This window comes from Aotus nancymaae, unplaced genomic scaffold (genome assembly GCF_030222135.1).
Source record: "Aotus nancymaae isolate 86718 unplaced genomic scaffold, 86718_ANA_hifiasm-v0.15.2.pri h1tg000030l, whole genome shotgun sequence".
Lineage (NCBI taxonomy): Eukaryota > Metazoa > Chordata > Mammalia > Primates > Aotidae > Aotus > Aotus nancymaae.
This window is the reverse complement of record NW_026988443.1, coordinates 22,555,864-22,567,980: the sequence shown is the minus strand read 5'-3', so window position 1 is coordinate 22,567,980 and position 12,117 is coordinate 22,555,864. Positions and strand designations below refer to the sequence as shown.

Sequence of the window (12,117 nt, the reverse complement as noted above, 5' to 3'; positions counted from 1 at the left end):
GCTCACTGAAGCCTCCGCCTCCCGGGTTCAAGAGATTCTTGTGCCTCAGCCTCCTAAGTACCTAGGATGCCTGGCTAATTTCTGTATTTTCAGTAGAGACAGGGTTTCACCATGTTGCCCAGGCTGGTTTCAAACGGCCTGTCTCATCCTCTCTACAAAAAATTTTTTTTAAATTAGCTGGGTGTGGTGCTGTGTGCCTGTAGTCTCAGCTACTCAGAAGGCTGAGGTGGGAGAATCACATGAGCAAGGGAAGGCAAGGTTGCAATGAGCTATGATTATACCACTGCACTCCAGCCTGGGCAACAGAGTGAGACACAGACCCTGGCAATGTACCTGGGGTTCTCCTTCCAAAATCCCAATGCTCAACTCAGAAATACTTGCTGAATTCCTGCTGTGGGTCAGGAACTCTGCCAGGGGTTGTGACAAACAAAAAGAAGGCAGCCATAGTCTCTACTCTCAAGGAACTTACAACCAGATGGTTCCACACCAAGAGTCCCTTGATCCATGACTCTTAGGATGCCCTGAGAGGCCATTTCAAGGCTGGCAACTTGGAAAGAAAACTTTCTCCCAACAAATGAAAATATCACATTTTTCTACCTTAGCATCACAACAGACACCATGGCAAGAGAGGGCTGTACCAAGAATTAGCTCAGTGATGACCTAGCCAACACAAACCGGCTTAATACTCACTAAGATTCCTGGAAAGAAAGGGAGTTCAAATAAATAAGTCTCTCTCCAGCTCTCAACAAACAGAACTGCTTCCCTTCTTCCAGGGCTGTACTTCTCTCAAAAATTTTTCCTCATGCCAAGATATACACAGAGAATGACAGAATGATACTATTGTATAACACCCTGGAGTCAATGGAGACAGCTGTTCTCAACTATCCTGAAGCTTAAGGGTCGATACTTTGGGCACACCTATAGCCCATTCACATCATACAGTTGGGAAGCTGTGAAGAGGATCTAAGTTGCCCATATCACACACACACACTTCCCAAGTAAAACAGAAGGCCAAACCAAAGTCTCACTCATTTCATTATGAACTTGTGATTGATAAAGAACTCCAGTACCTACTTCAGATTTCACAGACACTAGGATCTATAGGGGCATTCTGTTCTAGATGCCAAGCAGACGTCTGAGGTGAAGTGCAACTGCAGCTCAGTGTCAGATGCAAACAGGTTTCCTGAAGGCTGCACTTTTTCCAGCTTATTTGTACAACAACCGCAAAACTACAATTAGACCTAGACAATGTGTTTATTCAGCAAACCTACCCCTTAGTGAGTGAGCATTCCAAATCTCTTCTAGGGGTATGGCCAACCAAATCTACCCTGATTAGAAGCACAGTATTGCAGGAGGCTGAGGCAGGAGAATCACCAGAACCCAGGAGGCAGACATTGCGGTGAGCAGAGATGGCACCGTTGTACTCCAGCCTGGGCAACAAGAGCGAAACTCCATCTCAAAAACAAATAAACAAAAAAGAAACATAGTATTGTCAGTTTTCCCCGACGACCAGAAATGACCTTGAGGAAATCATATAATAAAAAGCAGCTTCCTACACACAACTAAGCTTGAAGAACAAACAGGCTTATTAGGACAAGCCCTTCTGGCAGGCACAGTGGCTCACACTTGTAATCCCAGAACTTTGGGAGGCTGAGGTGAGTGGATCACCTGAGATTAAGAGTTTGAGACTAGCCTGACCAGTACGATAAAACCTCGTCTCTACTAAAAATACAAAAATTAGCCGGGTATGGTGGCGGGTGTCTGTAGTCCCAGCTACTCTGGAGGCTGAGACGAGAATTGCTTGAACCCGAGAGGCGGAGGTTGCAGTGAGCCAAGCTCATGCCACTGCACCCCAGCCTGGGTAACAGACCAAGGCCTTCTTTTGACAAGAGAAACTGTGGGAAGAGAAGCCATTAGTAGTAAAAGTGGCTTCCATTAACCAAGTGTCAACTATGCCAAGCATCTTATATGTACCATCTCAGCCCTCTCTACAAGCACATGTAGTAGGCATGATTATTCCTATTCTGCAATAAGGAAATTAGGACTTAGTCTCAAGATTTCAGAAAAGCCAGAAACTGATCCAAGTCTTTCTGACACCAAAGCCCATGATTCTAGGAATGAGACCACAAGAGGAGTCCACAAGGCAAGCCCTTCTTACTGGACAAAAGAGACAACAGTGTTCTTAGGCAATGACAAAGATCTTCAACGAGGAAGCACAGTAAAGTTGCCTGGGAATTTTTTTCAAAATACAGATTCCTGGCTGGGTGCAGTGGCTCATGCCTGTAATCCCAGTACTTTGGGAGGCCGAGGTGGGTGGATCACGAAGTCAAAAGTTCAAGACCAGCCTGGCCAACATGATGAAACCCCGTCTCTTCTAAGAAAACAAAAATTAGCCGGGCATGGTGGCACTTGCCTGTAATCCTAGCTACTCTGGAGGTTGAGGCAGAATAATCGCTTGAACCCGAGAGGCGGAGGCTGCAGTGAGCAGAGATAGCGCCACTGCACTCCAGCCTGAGTAACAGAACAAGACTGTATCTAAAAAAAAAAAAAACAAAAATAACAAAATACAGATTGCTACCCCAGATCTTCATCAAAATCTGAGTGGGCCAGATGCAGTGGCTCATGCCTATAACCCCAAAACTTTGGGAGGCCAAGGTGGGAGGACTGCTTGGGCCCAGGAGTTCAACACCAGCCTGGGCAACATGGCGAGACCCGTCTCTATTTTTTTATTAAAAAAAAAAAAAAGACGGGGTTTCACAATGTTGGTCAGGCTGGTCTTGAACTCCCGACCTCAGGTGATCCTCCTGCCTTGGCCTCCAAAGTGCTTGGATTACAGGCATGAGCCACCACGCCCGGCCCTGTCTCTGTTTAAAAAAATAAAATAAAATATCGGCCAGGTGCAGTGGCTCACTCCTGTAATCCCAGCACTTTGGGAAGCTGAGGCAGGTGGATCATTTGAGGTCAAGAGTTCGAGACCAGCCTGGTCAACATGGTGAAACCCTGTCTCTACTAAAAATCCAAAAATAAGCCAGGTGTAGTGGCGCTTGCCTGTAATCCCAGCTACTCCGGAGACTGAGGCAGGAGAATCACTTGAACCTGGGAGGCAGAGGTTGCAGTGAACCAAGATGGCGCCACTGCACTCCAGCCTGGGCAAAAATAGCAAAACTCCGTCTCAAAAAGAAAAAAATCTCAGACAGCGAGGCCCTTGAATTTCTATCACAAAGTTACCCCAGGAGATTTTGGACCATCTAGGTTTAAGAGGCTGTACCACCTACCACACACATACGCTTGCATTTGCTATCCTCATCTCAGATCCTAGCCCTGATAGGTGCTCAATAATACAGCTGAATCTGTATCCATTCATAAGTCAGCAATCTATTGACTTATGTGCCAGGCACAGAGCCAGACATATGCAGACAGACCACCATGTGACACAACAGAATGTACTCAATAGTAGCAGCATGGATATAGAGGAGTTAATAGTTATACGTGAAGTAAAGGAGATTTTTTTCCTAGGAAGTGATATCTCTGGTGGATTTTATAGGACAGATGTAAGTTTATAACACTGGTAGGTGGTGGTAGGTGGTGGTGCGTGGGGCGGTGGAAGGTAGAGTACTGCAAACTGAGAAAAGTGCGTATCTAAAGCACAAGGGGACCAACCACAGTGGCTCACGCCTGTATTAATAATCCCAATACTTTGAGAGCCTAGGCAAGAAGGTTGTTTGAAGCCAGCCTTGACAACAAAGCGAGACTCCCAGGCTCTACAAAAAATTTAAAAACTTAGCCAGACGTGATGGGACACGCCTATTGTCTCAGCTACTCAGGAGGTTGAGGCAGGAGGATCACTTGAGTCTAGGAGTTCAAGACTGCAGTGAGGTATGAATAAGCCATTGCACTCCAGCTTGGACAAAAGAGACATTGTCTCAAAATTAGTAATAATAGAGCACGAAGGTATGAAACCACAGAGCTAACAGGAGGGCCACATGCTTTAACAATAAACTATGTAAAGGGAGCACAGAAGTGCTCTGGTGTTTATTGGCTGGTTAGGCCTTCACCACATTATGAAGAGCCCTGAATGCCTTGCTAAGAAGTGTGGCCTTTGCGCCAGGCGTGGTGGATCACGCCTGTAATCCCAGCACTTTGGGAGGCTGAGGCAGGTGGATCATGAGGTCAAGAAATTGAGAAAACCCTGGCCAACATGGTGAAACCCCATCTCTACTAAAAATACAAAAATTATCTGGGTGTGGTGGCGCGCGCCTGTAGTCCCAGCTACTGGGGAAGCTGAGGCAGGAGAATCGCTTGAACCCGGGAGGCGGAGGTTGCAGTGAACTGAGATTGCACCACTGCACTCCAGCCTGATGACAGTAAGACTCCATCTCCAAAAAAAAATAAAGTCTGGCCTTTGTCCTGAAGGCACTAAGGAACCAGCTTCAGGCAGTAAAGAGCTTATTCAGATTTTCAGGTGGGAATTACCACTTCAGCCGCTTTATGGAGGGGGACTAAGTGTGGGGGGTAGCTAGGTTTCTCCTTGCAGGTAGAGGAATGACAAGCTTGCCAAGCAGGCAACCCAGGTGGATTCAGATCTGCTTTTTCCCAGCCTGCACAAGGAAGCGATCAGCTGCCCGCTGGCCCCTGGCAGACGCAGAGGAGGGGTGTGGAGTAGAAGACAGTAAGGACAAGCGGGTTGGATAAACCTGACCCGCTTTGGACGCGGGGCGGCTGAACAGCAACCAGGCAGGGCAGCCGAGCACGTCCACCAGGCCCACGCGGGCCTAGAAACGGGCTACCCAGCACAACAGCACGTTTCGAGGCCAGTCCAGACTCGGACGCCGCGGACCCCGAGCAGCCATCGTCCGGCCTGCTCTCTGACCCTGGAGGCCCTGGCGCACGGGGCAAGGGCCAAGGCTACGGGCTGACCAGGGGCAGGCCCCTGTGCGCCAGAAAGCGACCAAGGCCACAGTTCGGCTGCCCCTCCCGCCCGTCGGGCCGTCGCCCTGGGCCGGGCCGCCTCACCTCGCGCGGGCGGCGGGCTCTTCGGCGTCTTGGCGGCTCTGCGGGCCATCTCCGGGCAGTGGCCGCGACCACCGCCGCCACCGCCGCCGCCGCCATTCTCGGGCGTTAGCGTCTTGGCGTCATCACAGCGCGCGGCTGACGCCAAAACAAACCTACGGGGCGGGACGGAGGCGGATTCTCCCGAAGCTGGGCTACCCGGTTGGCGGATCTCCGAGAGTGGCCTGCCAATCAACCTCTTTGGGGCGGGGACGAGCACTCTCCTGAGGGGGTGGGTCTATTTGTCGCTCAAAGTAACTTAACCGCTGCCTGCGGGACCAATCGCTGACAGGAAGAGGAGGAATCAAGGGAAGTAGGGAGAAAGATTTAAGTTTCTGATTGGGGGAAAGGGACTGTAGTGCGAGGTTGGGTAAACAATGCTTTCCAACAGAGGTTTCTGGAAGTGCTTCTGGAACTCTGCAAAGGATTGACTTAAGTTTCATTAACAAAATCTATTTTTTAAAACTGCAATTAGAATAATTTTAGACACTCCATGTGTTGAATTTGGCCTCCATCAAAGAAGAGTTGCAAATGGTTAACTTGTGAATTGGTGAAGTCAATCTTGGGCCAACTTCTGGACTCATGGTTATTTGTTGTTTTTTAATTTAATTTATATTCCGAGTCTGAAAAGCAAGCGAATTTTTAAAAAATTGTCACCATTCACAGTGACCTCTATAGGATGAGAACCGGTTCACTTTACAATCAACCCAACTTGGAGGAAGAAAAATAGGTGCTGCAGACGGTAAGGGTATTGTAACCTCCATCCATCTTCTCCATTTCAGTGGCTCATGTATTCAAATCTTTATTGAGTGTGTACTTTGCACATGGAACTGTCTTTGATTGATTGTATAAGCTAGTGTTATACTTTAAACATAAAAATAAATTAACATCAATAAAACATTGTCGTCAGCCCAGCACAGTGGCTCGTGCCTGTAATACCAGCACTTTGGGAGGCCAAGGTGGGTGGATCACCTGAGGTCAGGAGTTCAAGAGCAGCCTGACCAACAAGGTGAAACTCTGTCTCTACTAAAAATACAAAAATTAGAATTAGCCGGGTATGGTGACAGGCGCCTGTAGTCCCAGCTACTCTGGAGGCTGAGACAGGAGAATAGCTTGAACCGGGGAGGCAGAGGTTGCAGTGAGCCTAGATCACCACTGTACTCCAGCCTGGGCGACAAGAGCAAAACTCTGCCCTAAAAAAAAAAAAAAAAAAAATGTTGTTTCCTAGGATCTTAGTGGTTAAAAAAAAAGTTAAAAAATTGTTTCCACAAGTCTAGTGTGATAATTAAGGGTATAGACTTTGGGGCCAAACATATCTGAGATCAAACCCAGTTCCAACGCTTCCACAGCTGTTTGACTTTAAGAAAGACATCCGCCTCTTTTTTTTTTTTTTTGGCCAGGCTGGTCTTGAACTCCTGACCTCAGGTGATCCGGTGGCCTCAATCTCCCAAAGTGCTGGGATTACAGGCATGAGCCACTGTGCCCAGCATTTTTTTTTTTTTTTTTTTTTTTTAATAGAGACAGGGTCTTGCTCTGTCATCCAGGCTGGAGATCAAAGCTCACTGTAACCTCAAACTCCTAGGCTCAAGGGATCCTCCTGCCTCAGCCTCCCAAACAGCTGCGTCTACAGGCACACACCACCATGCCTGACTTATTTATTTTTTATTTTTATTTATTTTTGAGACAGAGTTTTGCTTTGTCACCAGGCTAGAGTGCAGTGGCACGATCTTGACTTACTGCAACCTCCATCTCACAGGTTCAAGTGATTCCCCTGCCTCCGCCTCCTGAGTAGCTGGGACTACAGGCGGGAGCCACCATGCCCAGCGAATTTTTTGTATTTTGATAGAGACAGGGTTTCACCACGACCAGGATGGTCTCAATCTCCTGACCTCGTGATTCACTTGCCTCAGCCTCCCACAGTGCTGGGATTACAGGCGTGAGCCACAGCACCTGGCCCTATTTTTATTTTTTTGAGACAGAGTTTCACTTTCGTTGCCCAGGCTGGAGTGCAATGGTGCGATCTCAGCTCACCACAACCTCCACCTCCCAGATTCAGGTGATTCTCTGGCCTCGGCCTCCTGAGTAGCTGGGATTACAGGTATGACCACCATGCCTGGCTAATTTTGTATTTTTAGTAGAGAGAGGGTTTCTCCATGTTGGTCAGGCTGGTCTCAAACTCCTGACCTCAGGTAATCTGTCCACCTCAGCCTCCCAAAGTGCTGGGATTACAGGTGCAAGCCACTGTGCCCAGCCTGTTTGTTTATTTATTTAGACAGGGCCTCAAGTGATCCTCCTACCTTAGCCTCCCCAAGGTGTTGGGATTACAGGCATGGATCACTGCACGGGGCCCTAAGCCTCATTTTTCCTGGCTATATAATGGGGATGGCCCGGTGCTTGTAATCTCAACACTTTGGGAGGCTGAGGCAGGAGGATCGCTTTAGGCCAAGAGTTTGAGACCAGCCTGGGTGACATAATGAGACCCTGTCTCTGCAAAAATATAAAATAAAATTAGCTGGGCGTGGTGACACACACCTACAGTCCTAGGTATACAAGGGGCTGAGGCTAGAGAATCACTTGAGCCTAGGAGGTCAAGGTTGCAGTGAACCTGGATTGGGTTACTGCATCCCAGCCTGAGTGATAGAATGAGACTTTGTCTCAAAAAATTAAATAAAATAAAAGGGGGTGTCATAATCCTGAACTTAAAGAGTTGTGAAAGTTTGCTAGGTACGGTGGCTTATGCCTGTAATCCAGCACTTTGGGAGGCCGAAGTGGGTGGATCACAAGGTCAAGAGATCAAGACCACCCTAGCCAATATGGTGAAACACCGTCTCTACTAAAAATACAAAAATTAGCTGGGCGTGGTGGTGCGCGCCTGTAGTCCCAGCTACTCTGGAGGCTGAGGCAGGAGAATTGCTTGAACCCAGGAGGCGGAGGTTGCAGTGAGCCGAGATCGTGCCACTGCACTCCAGCCTGGCGCTGGAGTGAGACTCTGTCTCAAAAAAAAAAAAAAAAAGAGTTGTGACGGTTAAAAGTAATGTGAATTCCAGGCCGGGCGCGGTGGCTCAAACCTGTAATCCCAGCACTTTGGGAGGCCGAGGAGGGTGGATCACGAGGTCAAGAGATCGAGACCATCCTGGTCAACATGGTGAAACCCCGTCTCTACTAATACAAAAAATTAGCTGGGCATGGTGGCGTGTGCCTGTAATCCCAGCTACTCAGGAGGCTGAGGCAGGAGAATTGCCTGAACCCAGGAGGCGGAGGTTGCGGTGAGCCGAGATCGCGCCATTGCACTCCAACCTGGGTAACGAGCGAAACTCCGTCTCAAAAAAAAAAAAAAAAAAAAGTAATGTGAATTCCAGGGTTGATGGCACTCAGAAATTCACACAACATTCCTGTTTTACAGACATTCAGCTAATTAACAAATATTTATTGAACCCTTACTTTGTTCAGGTGCTGGTCTGGGCTCTGGAGAAGAGCAAGAGGGAGGCCCTGAGGTGAAGAGATATATGAATGGAGAGGGGACTGGGCCCAGGACATCCCTCCCCCAGGCTCTCTCAGAACAATAAGCTACTCCTTGTCCACAGTGCTGCAAATATGAGAAACACCATCACCATGATACTCTGGCCTGGGCAGCTGTGCCCAGGGCCCAGCTAGCTTGGCTATCAGCCCACCCCTCTCCCCCAGCTCTAGGATAAAACGTACAAAGCCCTTAAGCCCCTGGCCAGAGAGCAGATTCTTTTCCCCCTCCCTAAGTCCCCCTCTATTCCATAGAAGAGTAGGGCCTTAGGGAGCAAAAACCAGGGGAAAAGTAGGTCACAGCAGGAGGATGGTAATCTCCCTGATGGTTGGCCAGAACAGCCAGGCCCCTGCTCCTGGCCACCCAATACCAGCTCTGGAAGACTTCTGGGGTATACAGCCCCAGCACCATCTTCCCAGCAGTATGCCCAGGGTGAAGGTGCCACCCAAAGATGACACACCTCCATACTGGGTCATTCTCAATCCAAGTTCTTGCTGACTATAGCACTACCCGTGCTGGACTTTCATTCCACACCCTCCCACAAGGGCACCCTTTATATCCAGCCCTAGGCTGGATGCTAGAGACACAATGAGGATTCTGACAAAAAGGACTTCCTGCCCTTGGGGAGTCCACAGTGGGGAATACTGACCTGTAACTAGACAATAACAAGCTAGTGCTATCAGTACTGAGGCAGAAGAGAATCCAGGAGCTGTGTAGACCTAGAGGAGGCTTCTGATTCAGCTTGTAGTCAGGGTTAAGGAATAGTTCCTGGAGGAGGTGACACTGCAAGCATGAGCCACAGTGCCTGGCTGAGTTTTTCAATTTAGAAAGTAAGGAATAAGGCCAAACATGGTGGCTCATGCCTGCAATCCCATCACTTTGGGAGGGCAAAGGGGTTGGATCACCTGTGGTCAGGAATTCAAGACCAGCCTGGCCAATATGGCAAAATCTGTCTCTACTAAAAATACAAAATTAGCCAGGCGTGATGGCAGGCACCTGTAATCCTAGCTACTAGGGAGGCTGAGGCAGGAGAATTGCTTAAACCTGGGAGGTGGAGGTTGCAGTGAGCCAAGATCACGCCACTGCATTCCAGCCTGGCCGACAAGAATGAGACTCCATCTCAGAAAAAAAAGAATAAAGTGGAGGGAGAGATAATAGAAGTCAATGAGGAGACTAAGACAGTGTCGCTGAAACTGTGGGTAATGGCTTGGAATAGGATCCTGGCAGTGGTGGGAGAAGGCTGATCAGAAGAAGGCCCCACCCCTAGAAGGCCTCCTCCTTTCTCGGATTCTGCCTATGCTGATTTTGCTCTTCCTTTCCACCTGTATGAAAAGGGGCTCCTCACACACCACATGCTCTCATTACATGGCTTCCAGAAAGCCTTCTCCGATTGTTTTGACTGCACACTGCCTACCTCTTCTCAAGGAACAAGCTTGTGGAGAGCAGAGGCCAGAGGAACCCTTATGGTGACTCCAGTTTTTGCCACTTCAGGTCACATCAGGGGCTTGAATGTGGACTTCAGCAGAGGCTCCCCACCTTCTAGAACAGGCCTCCCTTAGATAGACCAGAAACCCAGAGGAAGGGACTGGACACATAATCTGTACTGTCCCTTGAAGGCTGAAGTGACAGGCAGAGGGAAGAGGAGGTGGGATGGTCAGGAGTAGGAGGCTGGGGAGGGGGTAGAGCTGGGATCAAGGGCACTCAACCCCTCAGATCTGGCCCCCAGGGGCCAGGATAGAAGGGGTAGGCAGTGCTAGGAGTGCAGGGCTGAGACCCCACCCTCTCAACCCCAGCCAGCACAGGATAGTAGAGGAATACTATGCATTCTGGCAGATCTCCAGTCTCCACCGGAGGAGCTTTTGGGACCTGTAGGAAATGGAAAGCTTTGGGCTGCCACTGGGAAATGAGTGTTTGTAAGAAGATTGAGTCCCCTGTGGTGGCCCTCAGCCCCGCCCATCCCATCCAAGCTGAGGATCAGTTTCTGGGAGTCTCCAGCCCCAGCCAAGCAAGGCCACAGCTGGGAGAAAGGAAGGAGCGTAATACAAATATAAATACCTTTAATGAAAAGCCCTGCTGCGCTCTGCAGAGCCTGGACAACCACCGCCAGAGCAGAGCTGGAGGCCTGGGCACTGCCACCGGACCTGACAGGCTAGGACAGAAGCCCCAGGAGGTAGGCCAGGGCCAGAGCAGCCACTAGCAGCAGGGGTGCAGGGGCCATGGGGAGTGCAGGCGCTGTTGCCCTCAGTGTCTCCTGGTTGGTTTCAGAGCCTGTGCCGCGGTCCTGAACACGCACTGGGGCACCGCAGAGCGTGTGCAAGTTATTCGGGTGGGGGGCCCGGCGAGCTTCTTGCTGTAGTGACTCCCATACTGCAGCTGCCTCCTCCGGACAGCCTGACAGGATCTGAGAGGCACACGCATGGAAGTCATTCCAAGACCTGTTAAGGGAATGGGATTAGGGGGATTAGGTGAGGCAAGGAGACTCTGGCTTGGGAAATAAAAGGTCAGTCCCCAATGGTGGCACAGATTGGGCCACTGCCTCGCATCCGCCAGTACCTGCAGATGGTCTCCAGCTCGCCTCCGCGGCCCATGCCGTCCCCCAGGCGGACGAGACACTCGGCAAAGCCCTGGTATATGGTGTCACAGCGGTTTGGGCCTGCTGCAGCTGCTGCCAGGGGAGGTACAAGGACTAGAAGTGGGGCAGGGGTGGGGTGGGGGAGTAGACCAGTAGATAGGATGAGCCAGGCCCATCCCTCAGCCCCCAGGGGCTTGTTTACCTGGGAGCACTCTGGGGATGTGACTCAGCGGGAAAAGGGTGCCCCAGGGAACTAAAGGGCAAGTCTGGGGATTACTTACCCAGGCCCTCTTCAAGGTTAGGAACCAGACTGGGATTTGTACAGGGGGAGGGAATGTTGTGTCCCCCAAGTCAGCTCTTCCTCTGAGCTTCTGGGGCCCCAGATTAAGTGAGAAGGGTCCACGTGAAGGAGTTAGGACAGGGTGGAGGGGAGGGGGATCCGGAGGACCAGAACCAGGAACAGGTGCATCTTTCTGCAGTTTAGACAAGCTTTGCTTGGCCCTGCAAACTCTCTCCAAAGATAGCTATTTTTTGGAGAGACAGGGCAGGATGAAGAGGTATTGGGATCCAGGCCAGACCATCAGAAAGGACTTAAGGATCCTAGGGCTGGTCTATAAGTCCTGCCATTGGCATGGCTCCCTTTATCAGAAGAGAGGATGCAAATTTTGGAGTCCTTCTCCCATAACTGGAGCTGTTTGTGCCTCTGACTTTCTGTCCTGAAGTCACCAGCACACCTTCCTGTAGCCCTTGCAACTCTTCTCCACCCTGGCGCCCAGCGTTCCCACACACCCTATACCCGGCCTGGCCTGGCTGGGCGAAAGGAGGTGTGGCCTGGGCCCCGGACGCCCACACTCACCGAGGGGCAGCAACAGCAGCGGCCTCAGGGCACGGGGTGGTCGCTGGCAGCGGCAGCGGCAGCGGCAGCGGCAGCGGCGCATCATCCCTGGCTGAGCCTAGCGCGGGAGCTAGCTGCTAGGAG

General features: G+C 50.4%; 2 protein-coding genes across 4 annotated transcripts in view; both read right to left on the bottom strand.

Moving 5' to 3' along the window:
* Window positions 1-5,072, bottom strand: part of PSKH1 (protein serine kinase H1) — a 36,468-nt gene extending 31,396 nt beyond the window's left edge. For both annotated transcript variants that reach the window (XM_012468174.2, XM_064383197.1), the window contains exon 1: window positions 5,014-5,072. The gene's annotated coding sequence lies outside the window, so the exon portion shown is untranslated. The remainder of the gene's footprint in view (window positions 1-5,013) is intronic.
* Window positions 5,073-8,616: 3,544 nt separating this feature from the next.
* On the bottom strand, window positions 8,617-12,076 carry NRN1L (neuritin 1 like). Of its 2 annotated transcripts, none has more exons than XM_021667090.2 (3): window positions 11,995-12,076; window positions 11,120-11,252; window positions 8,617-8,635 (listed from the first exon to the last, which is right to left on the bottom strand). In XM_021667090.2, the coding sequence occupies exons 1-3, from the start codon at window positions 12,074-12,076 to the stop codon at window positions 8,617-8,619; spliced, it is 234 nt and encodes a 77-aa protein (XP_021522765.2). The 2 variants fall into 2 exon arrangements, with proteins under 2 accessions (XP_021522765.2, XP_012323600.2); XM_012468177.3 differs by lacking the exon at window positions 8,617-8,635 and adding an exon at window positions 10,607-11,001.
* Window positions 12,077-12,117: the final 41 nt, after the last annotated feature.

What these genes read in the sequence shown, in the direction of transcription:
- NRN1L (XM_012468177.3), bottom strand. Translation starts at nt 12,076, where the DNA reads ATGCGCCGCTGCCGCTGCCGCTGCCGCTGCCGCTGCCAGCGACCACCC. An exon ending in GCTGCTGTTGCTGCCCCTCG is followed by an intron (nt 11,253 to 11,994) that starts GTGAGTGTGGGC and finishes CCCCACTTCTAG; the next exon opens with TCCTTGTACCTCCCCTGGCA. An exon ending in GAGCTGGAGACCATCTGCAG is followed by an intron (nt 11,002 to 11,119) that starts GTACTGGCGGAT and finishes TTCCCTTAACAG; the next exon opens with GTCTTGGAATGACTTCCATG.